The 14,828-nt window shown below is 39.8% G+C and overlaps 1 protein-coding gene across 1 annotated transcript in view; it reads left to right on the forward strand.

Moving 5' to 3' along the window:
- Nucleotides 1-14,828, forward strand: part of ANKFN1 (ankyrin repeat and fibronectin type III domain containing 1) — a gene marked incomplete at both ends in the record, with an annotated part of 57,737 nt that overhangs the window by 14,320 nt on the left and 28,589 nt on the right. The window contains 2 exons of the mRNA XM_080629090.1: nucleotides 11,435-11,532; nucleotides 11,963-12,053. Of these exons, the coding sequence (XP_080485216.1) occupies nucleotides 11,435-11,532; nucleotides 11,963-12,053 (189 nt within the window). The remainder of the gene's footprint in view (nucleotides 1-11,434; nucleotides 11,533-11,962; nucleotides 12,054-14,828) is intronic.

Below are 14,828 nucleotides of genomic sequence, written 5' to 3' on the forward strand. Positions count from 1 at the left end.
AACGGTCTGCTGTTTTCCTGTGTGTGATCTTTTCCCTTGTTAGCTGTATAACTTACAAATAATAATACAGGAGAATAATACTTTGCACTCACTCTCTAACCACTAAAACCATCTCACTTCATTAGGAGATTTAATTTTAACCACACACGGTGAATGGGTATTGACTTTGGTGTCCCAGCTGGATGGCAGTTCAGTGACTGCATTCTGTTGAGCCATTGCTTTAAGGAGCCAGAGTATTCTTTACTTCCTCTCCTGGATGGTTGTTTAATGTTGCAGGCACCATCCTAATGGCTCCCTTCAGTTTCCCTCCAGAGTAGGCTACAGCGTGGTGGTGGCTGATGTGAAATGATTCCTATGTATATTGTAACTTAGTAAAGTGTTTTGAGGCTGGAAGCAGACAGGCATGACATAAATCAATAATAATAGCAATAATCTGCTCCATGCTAGGGAAAGATTCAAAGCCAGAGACACCTCACTCCAGCCAGTTTTAGGAAGGATGTGAAGCATCACTGTGATATTGAAAAGAAAAACCCCTGCCCTTGGCTAACCATGCCCTAAAGCCAAACTTCACATCCCACCATGGAAGTACTTAAGACCTACTTTGGTTTTGCATCTTTGAAAACACAATCAAAACTTTCCACATTAATACACAAAATAACTTGCCACAGTTTGAGGGTAGTGTGAACCTTCTGCTTACAGTCTTATTGTTACTGCATGAAGCATTTTTATTCTAGAGCTACACTGTTGTAACTATCTTCATGCCAAAAAATCCCAGCAGCAACATAATCCAGATAGACACCACTTGACTCCTAGGAACAGTCCCAATAGAGCCAGTGGTAAGAACTTGCAGGGCTTTTAAGAACTATTCTCTTATTAATTAGCCTTTCTAGCGTTCACATGTCCCACGCAACACCTACACATAAAAAGAGCAGAACAAAATTATTAACAATGATAAGTAATTTTGTTGCATGTATTTTCTATGCATTTTAAATCTGACTATTACTTTGCTATTATGGACAATAAGTTCAGGGAAACCTCCCCTTACTGCACGATGTTTTCCATCCATTTCCCATCAGAAGTAGTGATAATAGTGGTGTGATCCCCAAGTACAGGATAAGAAAGAAAAATGGTCATGGCACTGATCATTACCTACTGGGAAGGATCACTATGCAATGGAAAATCTCTGTTTATATTTTATTTACACTTGTAAAACAAACATCTATATTCCCTTTTGGAGGAAAAATGAAACAGCTTGTATAACCAAACTTGAGCTAATTTATTTAAGAGCCTGGAAATATTTATGTTTAAAGAGAGAGAGGAAGAGAGAAAAAGAAGTCTGAGCCATGTCTGATGTAGCAAACAGAGCTGATCTCTCTGGATGTAGCTGTGCACTGGGATGCCAAGTTATTTTCCAGATACGATGCTAAGCTGTCTGGGCCACTTTAGCCCTTGTTACCTTTTTGCTTAGCTTCTTATTTTAGCAGAGTATTTCAAGTTTGCCAGCACTGCCCAGCTGCCTTCTAGGATTTCTGTTGGATGGGGAGAATTTTTCATTTTCTCTGTCAGTGTAGCTCTTTAAAAAACCCAACACGTCAGCTTAGATCAGGAAAGCAAGAGTTATGTCTTGCTTAAATCTTGACATAAAAATTGTTCCCTGCTCCCTTCTTCCAAGGCAATTTGTGGTTCGTTTCAGAATATTTGCATCAGAATAATCTAAATTGTCTTTAAATCACTGGTTCAGTCCTAGCTAGATAGGCAGTAGCCACAGTATGTTGCTATTACATGGCTGCATGACATGGGTTGGTTATAGGCAAGTTCCTTTGTCCAGTAGAGGACACTTTGGTGCTATCACTGGAAGTCTCAACGAAAGAATGAATGGAGCTGCCTTTTTATTAAGGTCTCAACACCCAAGATCATGGACTCAGGAAGCCTGCCAAGCTGGGCCTGTATGATGTGTGTTCTGTACCTCAGAACTGTCGGTGTTTGAGATTCTCAGCTGGCATCTCACTGTATCAATGAAAACTTGTCATTGAAAGTTTCAGTGTGAAAAACCTCAGAGGTTTTACAAAACCCACCTACCAGTTTGGTGTGATTCTGTGGGTTTTAACTCTCCGGGGTGATCCCTTCACAACCAAATAATCTTACCATTTTGCGTGGGCTTCTGCTTGTCCCTGTGAGCACCACAAACAGCATATACCATATGTTTTGTAACTCTGTATTTGATTTATCTGTCAATAGTTGACTTGTCATGTTTGATCAAGTTTGGATTTGTTCCATAGCAGGGTTCCTGCAGTGATCTTTCTAGTGCTGTAGAGTGGGTTTGACTCGACAGATTTGGCTAGTCTGGTTAGGTAGAACTTACAGAGACCTAAATACATATATATGACATCTCTAGGTTTCTTCCTCACTTTAGTGGCACCTAGCTGCTCTCATAGCAGAGTCAAACTAGAAAATAGAAACTCTGTGATTTCTTTGATTTCTAGAAGAATCCATTATGGAAATGACTGCTTGTAGAAGTGAAAATGTGGTGCTTTAATACTGGTATCTATGAATCTTTCTGAGTTAGCTGGTATGTCACTGCTGGATCCTGTTCCAGTCTATCGTGGCAATAAGCAGCATTCTGCATTCAACTTGATCTTGAAATCCGTTTCACTTATTATTCAAGGTTTCACTGTATATTTTGAAACTCATTCTTTCTTTCCCCAAAAGAGTTCTTACTCCATGAAAAGGAAAGAGAATACATTTCTTTGTAGGACATTTGAATTTATCCTGCTGAATAGGTGTGGTCTGATATTTTTTACAGTAGCTCATTTATGGCATTTTATTAGGTCTCCCGGGCACTTTATTTGCACATTACATTTTGGTAGCTACCAGGACTGTGCAATTTGACTTCTATTTTTATGCCTAGCAAGTACAGAAATGTATAAATGTTAAAAAAAACCTTTCTATTTCTAGCTGCTGTCAATGTCTGTAGTACGTGTTGGACAACAAAAAACTTAAAAACTTCTATTTTTCAAGTCTGTTGTGTATTTAAAACCACCTTTGAACATGGATCACATATTAAGTGATGGTGTAATTAACTCATGTAGTTGATCAGACACCAGCTACTCAATTCAGTCATTCTTTCCTCCTGCTTTGTGTTTTATAAGGATTTTGAACAGCAGCTCAGATGAACAGCTACAAGAAAACCCAGACACAGAGGCTCTGGTTTTGTCTGCCTTTGGTGTCTCAGAAAAAAGACTCGTATCATGATGGTGCTGAATTCCAGACATTGCTTTACCTTTTATATTTGCTTTGACTTACCAAAAATAAGGATTTTTTAAAATTATTTGCATGTGGCTAAACATTACAGCTTCCAGTTCATAGATATTGCATAGAAGAGGTGATTTGCTTGTAGTCAGTGGCAGGACTGGACCGCAAGACCTTCAGCTTCTGTCTTGAAGAAGGTTCCTGATTGAGTGGATCTTCTGATTCATGGGTTTGGGAATGCTCCCTCACTGGAGACTTAAACAAAACCAGAATGTCTTCAAAGGGATTGCGGCAAGGTTCCCCTGCATATTGCTTTGTCTGAAGGCACAGACCCACAGAACTGATCAATGAATGTAAATTTGGAATTGGGCCTTTGCATATGTATTGAGCATAAATTGCAGTTTTCTGTGCTCATGCATGAGCACCTAATTAGTTCATGCATGAACACCCAATCAGTTTATGCATGAGAACCCAATGCGTTCATGCATGAACAGCCATTTAATTTACTATGAACATCCAGCAGTTCACACAAGCACCCTATTGACTGATGTCTGAGCACCCAGTGAGTTCACACATGAGCACCCACTTAGCTGGCACCTGAGTACTGTGTCAGGTATATACAGCAGGTTTGAGTAGCCAGGGGCCACCAGTGTAGGAGGAGGTCAGGAGATGCTGGGTGCTCGTCACAACCAGCCTCACTACCTCTAAATGCCATGGAGAACCCCATCGCTGAGTGCAACCCCATAGTGGAGACCAGGGAAACTGGGAGTGGGAAAGGATAGGTAAGCCTGGGAAAGGTGGTGGAAAGGTGTTCACTTTTTGTTTGGTTATGTTTTCTCTCACCTGAATAAGTGATTAGATGTTTGTGTTAATTGACAATAAATTAAATGAATAAATGAAGTAAATTAAATTAAATAAATGAAGTAAAAATTCCCAAAATCAAGACCGTTCTGCCTCGAGCACATGGGTGTAGTGCGGGGGACAGGTGAAAGCTCCCTAAGTTACTATAGGGATTAGTTTATAAAGAAATAAAAGCCTTAAATATGATTAAGTGGTATCTATGCAGCTAAGGCCCTCTTTAAATGTATATTAAAGGACGACCAGGGAAGGAGGAGGGGAATCCCTTTAAACAGATTACTTGAATTAACATTAGATATTTACTTTGTTCGTTAGGTGCTGTGCAGTGTTCTGGTTTGTCTTGTACATTGTGATAGATGATTTTCCTGTTTGCATTTTCCCAACTGCTCTTTATTAATTAGATTTTAATGTATTCTGGTTTGGGAAGAAGCTGAGCCTAACCCATGCTTCACACAGATGAGTAGTCCTTACGTTCATAAGCTTCGCACCAGCTTTGGTTACACAGATTACATGAGTAAAATGTACTCACTTGGAAGGGGAAATATGCAGAATCAGAGCCAAGCCTGTTACACCCTTCTATCATGTGAAGCCTTTGCATAAGAATCCCATTTATTCTCCAATCCCTTTTCACAGTTCTAATATGTATTTCCTCCCACTTTTCTCTTCACAGCCAGAGTAGGATATGTTTGTCATTGCAGGGCTGAGACACAAGTCTTGGCGTTATAATCCACTGTAGTTTTTTAACCATGGCTCACACTGAAAGCAATATGCACCCACATGGCACATTTTCTTAGCTGTTATAAAATGTTAGCAAGAAATGTCATTTTCACTGACAGAAAAGAAAGAAGTTCCTTCTTGTACTGGACTAGCTTGACCTTATTACAAGCAGATACAGAATTGTTAGTGCTTAGAAAACACTGATTAAATACTCGAGGAAAAAAACCAGTCTTTTTTTATTTTCTCTTGGTGAGAATTTTATTACAATGCAATAAAAATGGTATCTTATAAATCATTTATATAATGTAGTTGTGCTAGAAGATGAACTAGTGAAACCACGATCAAGCAAAGATGTGTCTTTGGCACCCAGCCTGCTATCATAAGGCTTCCCATAAACATCAAGACATAAAACTGAATATTCTGGTCTGGGTCAAAGGAATGTCCAAAACCAGGGCCACAAGAAAGGGTATTTAACATCATCGGTTATCATTAGCAGGTGTAGAAGAGCCCACAGCTATTTGGGAAGCTTTACCCCAAATCAAGTATTTGGTTATTAAAGCAATTCTCTGAAATAAGTATCATGAAGATTTATACCCAGAGAAGTTTCAAATGAAGATGTGCTCTCTAGGAATAGTCTAGGAATGCTGCTCTTGGTACTCTTCTTGGTGCTGTTGTGACTGCTGTTGTAATGAGAGGCCCTTAAGCCCATGTGTAGCTCTCACACAAAAACACAGCAGTGCTTTATTTACTTCAGGTGGACACAGTGCTGCTTGTTTGCATCTCTTTTCACTCCTCTTCAGCCTTATTGATGTTTCTGCTGATCCAATACAAAGAGCCTTGAATATGTTTACAGAAATAATGGAAATAATAGATAAGATCCAAAATAATGAACGTTAGTATTTAGAGCACGTAGGAGCTCAGGTTTTAGTTTGAGTAGTACCTAGAAAGCCTGCTCCCAGACCATGACTACACTGTTTTAACTTCAGTGTTTGCACAGCAATATGCCCAAATCCCTTAGGCATTGCAGTAAATCCCAGTTAGAGTCCTTAAACAAACAAACAACTGGAAAGTTCACCTGTTCCCTTTGTAAATGTTGTGGCTCATATCATATTATCCCTGTCTACACTCCTGGAGCAGAATGCAGCCAATTCCAGATGCTCTGTTAGTGTGCATTTGTGGATGGATTGTACCCTTCATGCAAAAAAGCCAATCCATACAAAAAAAATACAAACTCCTCAGTGCCAAACCTTTGGTTTTTCCTAATGGAAACGCTATGCTGAGATCTCTGTCAGTACTCCCTACAGCTGGTATGACTTGAGAATTTCTAAACATGAGGGAGGCATGAACAGAGCCTGAACCCAAATCTGCAAAAATTAGGTTCCTTACTTAATTCAGGCTGGAAAGAGCAGTTCAAGGCAGCTGTTTGCAGTATGTGGTCAATGTTCTCCATCAGAGCTGGTGATGCTGTCTACACCTAGAAACTGATTCCTGCTTTTCACTAGTGTTCAATTCTTTTCTCGTGTTATACATTCATTTAGGTACTTTCACCCTGATCTTTTTCACCCAAATGGCAGCAGTCAATATCCTTAAATCAAGCTGCTAAGACATCATGAATGTAAACCATTGACATTATTTCCTAAAATCAACAGGCAGAAAAAGATGGTATGAAGTGGTTTCTGGTGTGTCAGTGTTCCCTTTCAGTTTTGCATTTTAAAAGAAGCTATTGAAGAATACAATTATTTGTTTGGAGGCCCCTGGAAATGCAAGCAAAGATCACAGTGTCTTTCTGCCTAGCCACGGATATGGGGATGAAGGGAAGGAGAGAGCATCTTTGTGCTTAAGTCTCAGTTAAGCACTGTAGTGGTATAATGCTTTGCCCAAGGTAATACAGCAAATCAGCAGCAAAAGCAAGAATAAAGCCCAGAGCCCCAGCTCAGCACACCATTCGGTAGACCCCATCCACTTAGCAGCAGAACTTATGTCCTTCAGTCTAATTAAACTCAGCAATTCAGTGAGTAATTTAAGTGGAAGCAAAAGTAAATGCCAAGAGAAGTGACAAATTCTACTGTTGCTCGAGATTTTAACTTGACTCAGGAGAAGGTGCTTTCCTGAACGAATCTACAATAGGGTTAGGAGCTGTTTTATGCCTTCACTTTGTCTCTTCTCTGTCTGTCAGTCTCTCAGATAAGCTGTGTAAGGTGAGCTCGGTATAACAGAGACAGCCCATGGAAAAGAAACAGGTGAAAATAAACTTCTCCTTTTATTTCAAAGTGAACGAATTGAGTATTAAAAAACCCCAAAAACTTGGCCACAAGTAAGTTACATAACTTAAGCCAGTCTAAAATTATGTGCCAGCAATTTACATGAGTTTTATGTAACTGTTTATACTGCTGTTTATTTAAAAATTACTACTTATCTTGGCGACCGCAGCAACACATCGTGCATTTGCCCACTCTGGAATACAGGGCACCTTCATTAAAGCACATAGTCACCAATATATTACACACACAAAAAAACCCTGCTCTGACATAACATGAAGTGTCAGATGGATAGCCGCAACAGCAAAGACATTCAGCGTTCACAACAAAGCAGCCCTTTGGGGTGTTCAGAACAGGACTGGAACATGCTCCATCCTTAATTCACCCAACAGCTTTCAGGCTCTTTACGGCACAGCTGGAACAATCTACAAGACCAGCTCTTGTTTCTGGGCTCTTATAAAGGGCCCTCTTCATCTTTTTATGCTTGGGTATTTTTACATTCAGCTTTTTCAGTGCTGAGGTTACTTCACCTTTTGTTCTATCTTAAAGTCACAAGTACTTCAGTTTCCCAAATGGCTGATACTTTTGTTTGCTACCAGAGCAGTCTCTCCCAGAAATAAGGCAAAGGTTCAGCAAAGTCTTCATGATGGGCTGCTCCTGAACATACATGATTTTTTGATCCAGATTAATCACAAGTGTAAGACCATGGTTGTGTAGCATTGTTCTGGTACTAGGAGGAGCTATATATGTCCTTCGTAGCCAGAAAGTGTGAGGGACACTGACTTAATAGTTATAGGATTTTGTCTGCTGTTTTGGGACCTGCTGAGTGAACAAAATGCTCTACCTATCCTTGCCTTCATTTTCCCATCTATAAAATAAGAACAGTGGTATTCACATCCTTCTAAAAGGTTTAAAAGCCAATCAATGAGTATAGTATAATATTATATATTATTTTTAGACAACCGTTACAGCAGAAAGCTGAAATCTGGCAATGTATTACAGCAGATATAAACTTCAGTTAGAAATTCCTTAAGTTGATTTGCATTTCTTTAGAACTATATCATAGAATTTTCTTCTCACTTTTGTCAGTAAAATCACAGGGAAAAAATTGTTAAAGTCAAAAGTAAGCAAAAAATTCCAGAATTTGTTATGAGTTTCTTTATGACAGATCTCATGAGTCAGAGATTGACATTCTGTCAAAAAATAGCAATGCTTCAGTGTATCCTGTTAATATGTTTTCAGTAGTACATTGAAACAAGGGGGAAAAGAAGGCACTATTCCAAGCCAGCTGTTTGAAAAATATTTATTTTTCAGTTATGGAGTTTTTTATTGAAACTGGGGGGCAAGAGTTTTCCAAATGTGAGGGTTTTAAATGCATCTATTTGAAAACTGAACTTTGAGTAACTTTGTAGAAACCATCTTGTTTGGTAAATATCCTTTAAAAGGGGGATTCTCAATTTTAACGATAACCTGATCCACAAGCTAAGACCATATTCCTGTTTTCAGTTTGATGGGTCTCAACCACCACAGGGTAAGGCATCACTTGGCTGCGTAAGGAGAAGCACAGCTGAACCTCAGTCTATCAGCCAGCAAGGACTCACTGGTGAAGGGGCTCAGAGGGGTACCCAGCTCTTGCAGTATCTCCTGAAAGGACTAGGTCCTCTCCCTAGCAAGTCATTGTTCTTCAAGGGACTGGGAGATTACTGTCACCCCACAAGTGGATGAGGGTGTACTGCACATGAGGCTTCACTGATGTGACCCAGGACAACAGTTTGCCCTAGAAGATAAGGACAAAGCTGTGATTTATTCTTTTAAAACCCACTTCCTCAGCTGAGAGCTTTAAAGGCAATGTCAGCCTTTTCTCCCCTTGGTAACTCAGCTTCTTTATCTGAACTCAGTGGTCCTTGATTATTTCTGAGAACAAACTGCCATGCTGCTACTAGTCTTAACACTAGTACCATGATGTTCCTGCTATACACATGCTGGCAAACGTGTAGGATTGCAATCCTGTTTAGATTAAGGTAGTGAATTCCTCTCCATTCAGAGAACTCTAAATATCAGGAGCTCTTTTCCAAATGCCGGAATACAAGTGTACGGGTTGAGGAGACCCACATCAAGAATAGGGCTGCGATGTTTAGTTGTGTAAGCTACCCAAACTTAGATATACCATCTGGATTTCCAGTTTATGTTTGGGCAGTCTTCAGTTCATAGAACAGTTAAAACTTTGGGAAGCTCAAAAGCAGCTTAGAGCTGCTTATTTCACCCTTGGATTTACTTTTGTGCTGCCTAAAGTGCAACCTTAGCCCCTCTTGCTGAGCAGCACACTCAGTCACACTGGAGGCTTCAGGGAAGACAGGATTTGGTGCCAAAGCCTGTCCTGAGTGACATGATCTTGCTTTACGTGGACCTTTCTTTGAAAAGAAGAACGGTATCTGAAGTGACTGCAAGCCTGTTGATAATGTGTTCAGCAGTTCAAACAGGGTTTCTCCAGCTTATCCCTCTGGAAAACTGACATGTCTGAGTTTGCAGCATGTATACAATGTCCTCGATGATTTAATACAGTGGAGTTATGAACCCTGAAAATCATTGTTTACAATGGAAAATTTGACAGGCCATCAAGTTCAAAGGTACTTAGAAGTATTCCTGTAATTAAGTTGTCAACAAAAGCCTCTACGTATTCATACTAATGTGCAGAAATAGCTTCCACTAAAGGTGGCAGTAATTAGGTATTTAAAACCTTTGGAAAACTAGGAAACTACCCACTGTAGAAGTTCAAAGACAATAGACAAAACCAATATCCTTTTCATTGCAGCAAACAGAAAAATGTTGCAGAACATGCTGTGCATTCACGAACTGCAATCACAGAAAAGGAGCAATTAGGAGAGAAAGGAAAAACGAGTTGTGCTATTGATACTTGGCTGCTTTAGAAAAATGTGTTGGCAGTTAAATGTATATACTGAGCACAAAATTCTGTGAAGCCTTTTTCTTTTAACGTGAAAATACCAGTGTGACGCAGCCAGAAGATGAAAATTCCACATGCTGAAATTAAAATACCTTTATCCTCTGATCCAGGAGAAATTATTGACTTCTATACTAACAAATATGCAAAACCAGAAAGGTATCTATAAACTATTTTGTGAATCTTAAAGGGAAAGCTTTGGGTTGAATTCTCTTCCTTGGTGTAAATCCAGAAAATTGATGGAATTTTCCCATGTGTACAGTAGAATAAGAGATTATTTTCACTATGGTTTTGAGAGGTTTTCCTGAGTTTGAGTGTGAAGGTGCAAGTTACTAAATCCCAGAGGTATGTCTCCAGGATTAACCCTAACTCTAATCATGGTACCTGTCATTAATAACGTATAATTGAAGAAAAAGAGGCTGTTCCTATACCTGCAGCCATCAGTTCCCCCTTGCATAGATTCCCTTCTTGAAATCCCCCAGTAGGTATTTGTGGTCTACTTGATACTATTTTACGTCCACATTCATTTTTGCAAGCATTGGGAAGAGTACTGACAGCAGGACTAGGCCTATTTGAGTCGTTCATACAAGTTGATGGGAGCACTCTGGTGGAGGTACCTATCGTAATTTAGGCTGCCCGATAGGTTAGAAGGGATGTGTCAGCCCAATGCCACTTAATTCCCTTTAAAAGTGGATACAACATAATAGATCCTTGTGGAGCTCTGTAATTTCAGTGACCACAGCAGCATCAGGCTTGGACAAGAGAGCCAGAACCCACCGAAACCAATGAAGAGACTCCAGTGAGTGTCGGATCCAGTCCAAGGAGGATATTTCTACACAAATTAGCCAGGGTTAGGTGATGAAAGCTTTGTGGATCTGTGGAGCCAAAAGGACTCTCTGCCCATTCCTACCTATGCAGATCCAATTGCAAAACAGCCCTTTTTGTCAGTTTGGATGTACAAACTGCCAAATGGCATTAGCAGGTCCAAATCCTTTACCTACTCTTTTCCACTACTCTTCTTTCTTTAAAAGGAAATTGTTTAAATGAGGGCAAATGTTGACTGCATGTAGTCTGTATTGCAGTGTATGAGGTTAGAGTCGATGATCTCCAGAGGTCCCTTCCAACCCTAACAATTCTGTGATTATGTGCATTTTTAAGAAATCTTTCCTGAAAAGCTTTTGAGCAGTATTTTGCTTTTCTCTCTCATACACAGAGATATAGTTTAATTATTGTCTGAAGTTTTGTTAAATGTTATTGCTGAACATGGCTTTTAGTACCCACATGGAATGGGAAACTGCTTGGAGAGAAGTTAACCTGTGAGTGATTCGAGTACTTTGATACCTTCTCTTGGACTGGTATTTGATTTTATTTTCTCCTGCTATTTGTTCCCTAGTGGAATGGAGCTGTTCAGAAGACTTTTCTCCTTTGGCTGGTGAAATAATTATGGATAATCTTCAGTCTTTGAGGTGCACCATCACAGGTCTCAGAACGGTACGTGCCAAAGGACTCATTCAGGTCTCAATGTCCCCTGCTGCCCCAGGGATACAAAGGCACTGATTATTTGCTTCCATGCCTGTTGGCAATAACTGTAGAGTGCCTTTCTTCTAGCAACAAGTTCCAGTCATTAAACATCATATGTCTGGCATCTATAATCTGAAAGTCACAAAGGAATAGACAGACAGCATGAACTGGTTTATGTCATTTTAGGGGAGATCAGAAAAGGCTGCAGTGAAAGATGCTGTTTTCTAGATCACAGGATAATCTTAGTGCAGATCAAAGGCTCATGGAAGATCCAGACCTGACTCTGATGACCAGCAGCTAAAATAACAGTTCTTTCTCTTCTGCTTTTTCCAGGACACATATGATGATGGCAATCATTTTCATTTTTGTTATTTATTTTTGTATGGTTCTTTTTTTGCAGGGCCAGAGGTATTATGTCCATGTTTCAGCATACAACATGAGAGGATGGGGACCTCCACGCAAATCTACCCCTGAATATGCTTCCCCTTCAAGTAGGTTGAGTTTGTCTGCCCTCCTAATTTGATTAGTGATGTTGATTTGTACAAATGCTCTGTCTTTCAAATAACAGAAAAAGACAAATATTCAAGTGCGGATGATTTAAATGCTGTCCAGGAGTGAAATAAATAAATAAATAAAACTCAACTCCTTCCACTCCTGAGAGATAACCACAATAATCATCTCTGTATATTTACATGTCTTTTCTGCTAGTCTTCTCCAGTCCTTTGACAGAATACGGTCATCTAGTCAGTAATACCTAAGAAAAAATGAGAAATATTTTAACCTTCATTTCTCTTAATAGAGTTCTGCTATATGGAACCTCATTTCTCACTACATGAATGGATCAAAAGCTGAATCTGAACTTGTATAAGCAAAACACAAATATCATATGCAATTTTGTATTCTGCCTTGTAGCATTATAGACCCCATTCACTGGACCATTCTTATAGCATCCTGTGTATAATATGCTCTAGTGTGGACACACATGTTGATAAAATCTCGCCTGTATACACTAAAATGGTCTAGACATGTCCAAAAGCCTTTCTCTCTTTTCAAACCTGTGACAGGTTTTCTCAGACTCCATTAGGACTATGATTCTTCATTTGTAATTTTTAATCAATTATAATGACATTGCATTGTTGGTTGCTTTTCCAGACTTGTGTTCACTGCCAAACTGGCTCAGCATATGACAGCTTCCCTGGTATTGATAACGCAGTAACGTGGGACTTTTCATTTTATTGTATTAGCACTTGTTTTTATTAGGCTAACATAACAATTTAATAACCTTGCATGCTAATGTGAAGAAATAAAGCAAGTTCTACCTATTCATAATGCAGAAGGTTGGATAAATGAGGCTCTTGCAGTACCATTAGCCCATCTTGCTTCAATTTTGCTCTTGTTTATCCCAGAGTAAAACCAGAACAAGACTAAAGAAATATTTTGTTTGGGAACAAAAATGTGCTACAATCTTGGGACAAAATTCTGCTCATGGCTACATGGATAACTCACTACTCCAGGGTTGTTTTGAATAACTTAGTGACATGCAATTACCTTGACTATAGTCAGGTATATCTGTACAGGATTGGGCCCCACAACCCAAACGTTTACAGCAGCTGAGAAGCAGACTCTTCTGAAGTAACTGGTAGTTATTCAGCTAAACATCCCCAAAGCACTGGGCACCCCTGGCAAGGCAGGTGGCATTTAAGGCGGTATCTTTGTATGAGACAAACTTTTGATGGAGCATATTGCATTGTCTTCCCTGTCTATTTCTTGTCCACTGTTATTAACCTGAACTCTGACCATACATACCAGTTCCAAAGCCTTGGGATGCAGGGGAAGTTCTCCTGCAGATTTCAGTGGATCAACACAAAAACTGTACAGAGAATTAAGCTCATTTCCCATGTTTTGTGTCTCAGGGACTCTGAAGTGCCTGGGACAATCACTGTGGGGTGTTTCTCTGAAAGGTAGCCAAGGTAACAAGTCTTTTGGATTTCCTTGTAGGAAAGCAGGAGCATCATTTGATATATATGCGATTTTTTATGAGTTTATGGCAAACAGAAATGTTCATTCATGGTTATATATGTATGTTTTCTTTGTTGATGAACACAGAAGCATTAGGCAGACTTAGCTCACCGCATATAGACAGTTGGCAAGAAAAGGGTATTTTCATTAAGTATCCTTAGTAGCTTAAGCTTCACAGCAAGTGAGACCCTCACAGCTTAAATGTAAATTCTTTCATTAAGTAATAATAACATCAGCATTTTAGCTTGAAAGACAAGCTGCTGTTTATCACTGCAGTTACTGGGGGCAGAACTGCTTTACCCACATGACTGCCTTCACCACTGGTTTTGAAAACCAGCAGACTTGTGCTTGGCAAGCAGGCAGCAACTTGAAATTACACCAGTGTTGCATAACAAAACACGGCCTTAAGCTAAAAATTAAATGTGAATACATTAATACTCTACAAAGCTGTCTGTAACGGCAGCCAGAAGAATATGCAGGGGAAATTAAAGCCTCAGGGCTTAATCCTGATCCATTCCAATCCCAGAGCATCAAAGCGACATCCTCGTAGATTCATCTGTGTAGCATGACAGTCAACGCTTGCCTCTGTCCTCCCATTTCTTCCACATACACAGTAGCCTGGAAAGTGGTGGCCAGTGTTGTGTAGCTGGTTTGTGAAATCACAGCGGGCAGTAACATGTCTAAGCTTATTCACTAGCACATGAGTGATGGACAGTGAGGGATGCTGATTTGATTTCCATGTCATGTTTAAGGGTGTCAGCAATATGGGGTATCAGAAAGGTTGGAAACCTCTGGAACAGAGGAATCATGAGGTTGTTCAAAACTCTACCACTCTGATGACACCAAAGCACTTTGAGGTTGGCTGCTCACAGGGGATCTAAGAACTGGTGTCCCCACACAGAGCTATAAATGCAGTCAGTCCTTGATCTCTGCAATAGCATACAACATGCAGGAGAGCCTCTCTGCAGCTGTTAAAACTGCCCACAGGCTATCGGGATAGCTTATGTCTTCTCTTTCCACCCTTTCATGGGGCTTACTCTCGCTGCTCTATTAAATGGCAGCAAATACATATTTATATCCCTGGCATAGTGAGCCTATTGGAAGGAATGCTTGACTCCAAACTTGCACTAGAAAGTAGATCTGTATATTTAGTGAGTGAGCAAATGGTTGGTGGCTGTGAATGCATACACAGCCTCTATGCCAGCAAGATGGAAACATGTCTCCCTTGCAGACAGATCTCTTAATAC

Source organism: Psittacula echo (assembly GCF_963264785.1).
Source record: "Psittacula echo genome assembly, chromosome: 14".
Taxonomy (NCBI): domain Eukaryota; kingdom Metazoa; phylum Chordata; class Aves; order Psittaciformes; family Psittacidae; genus Psittacula; species Psittacula echo.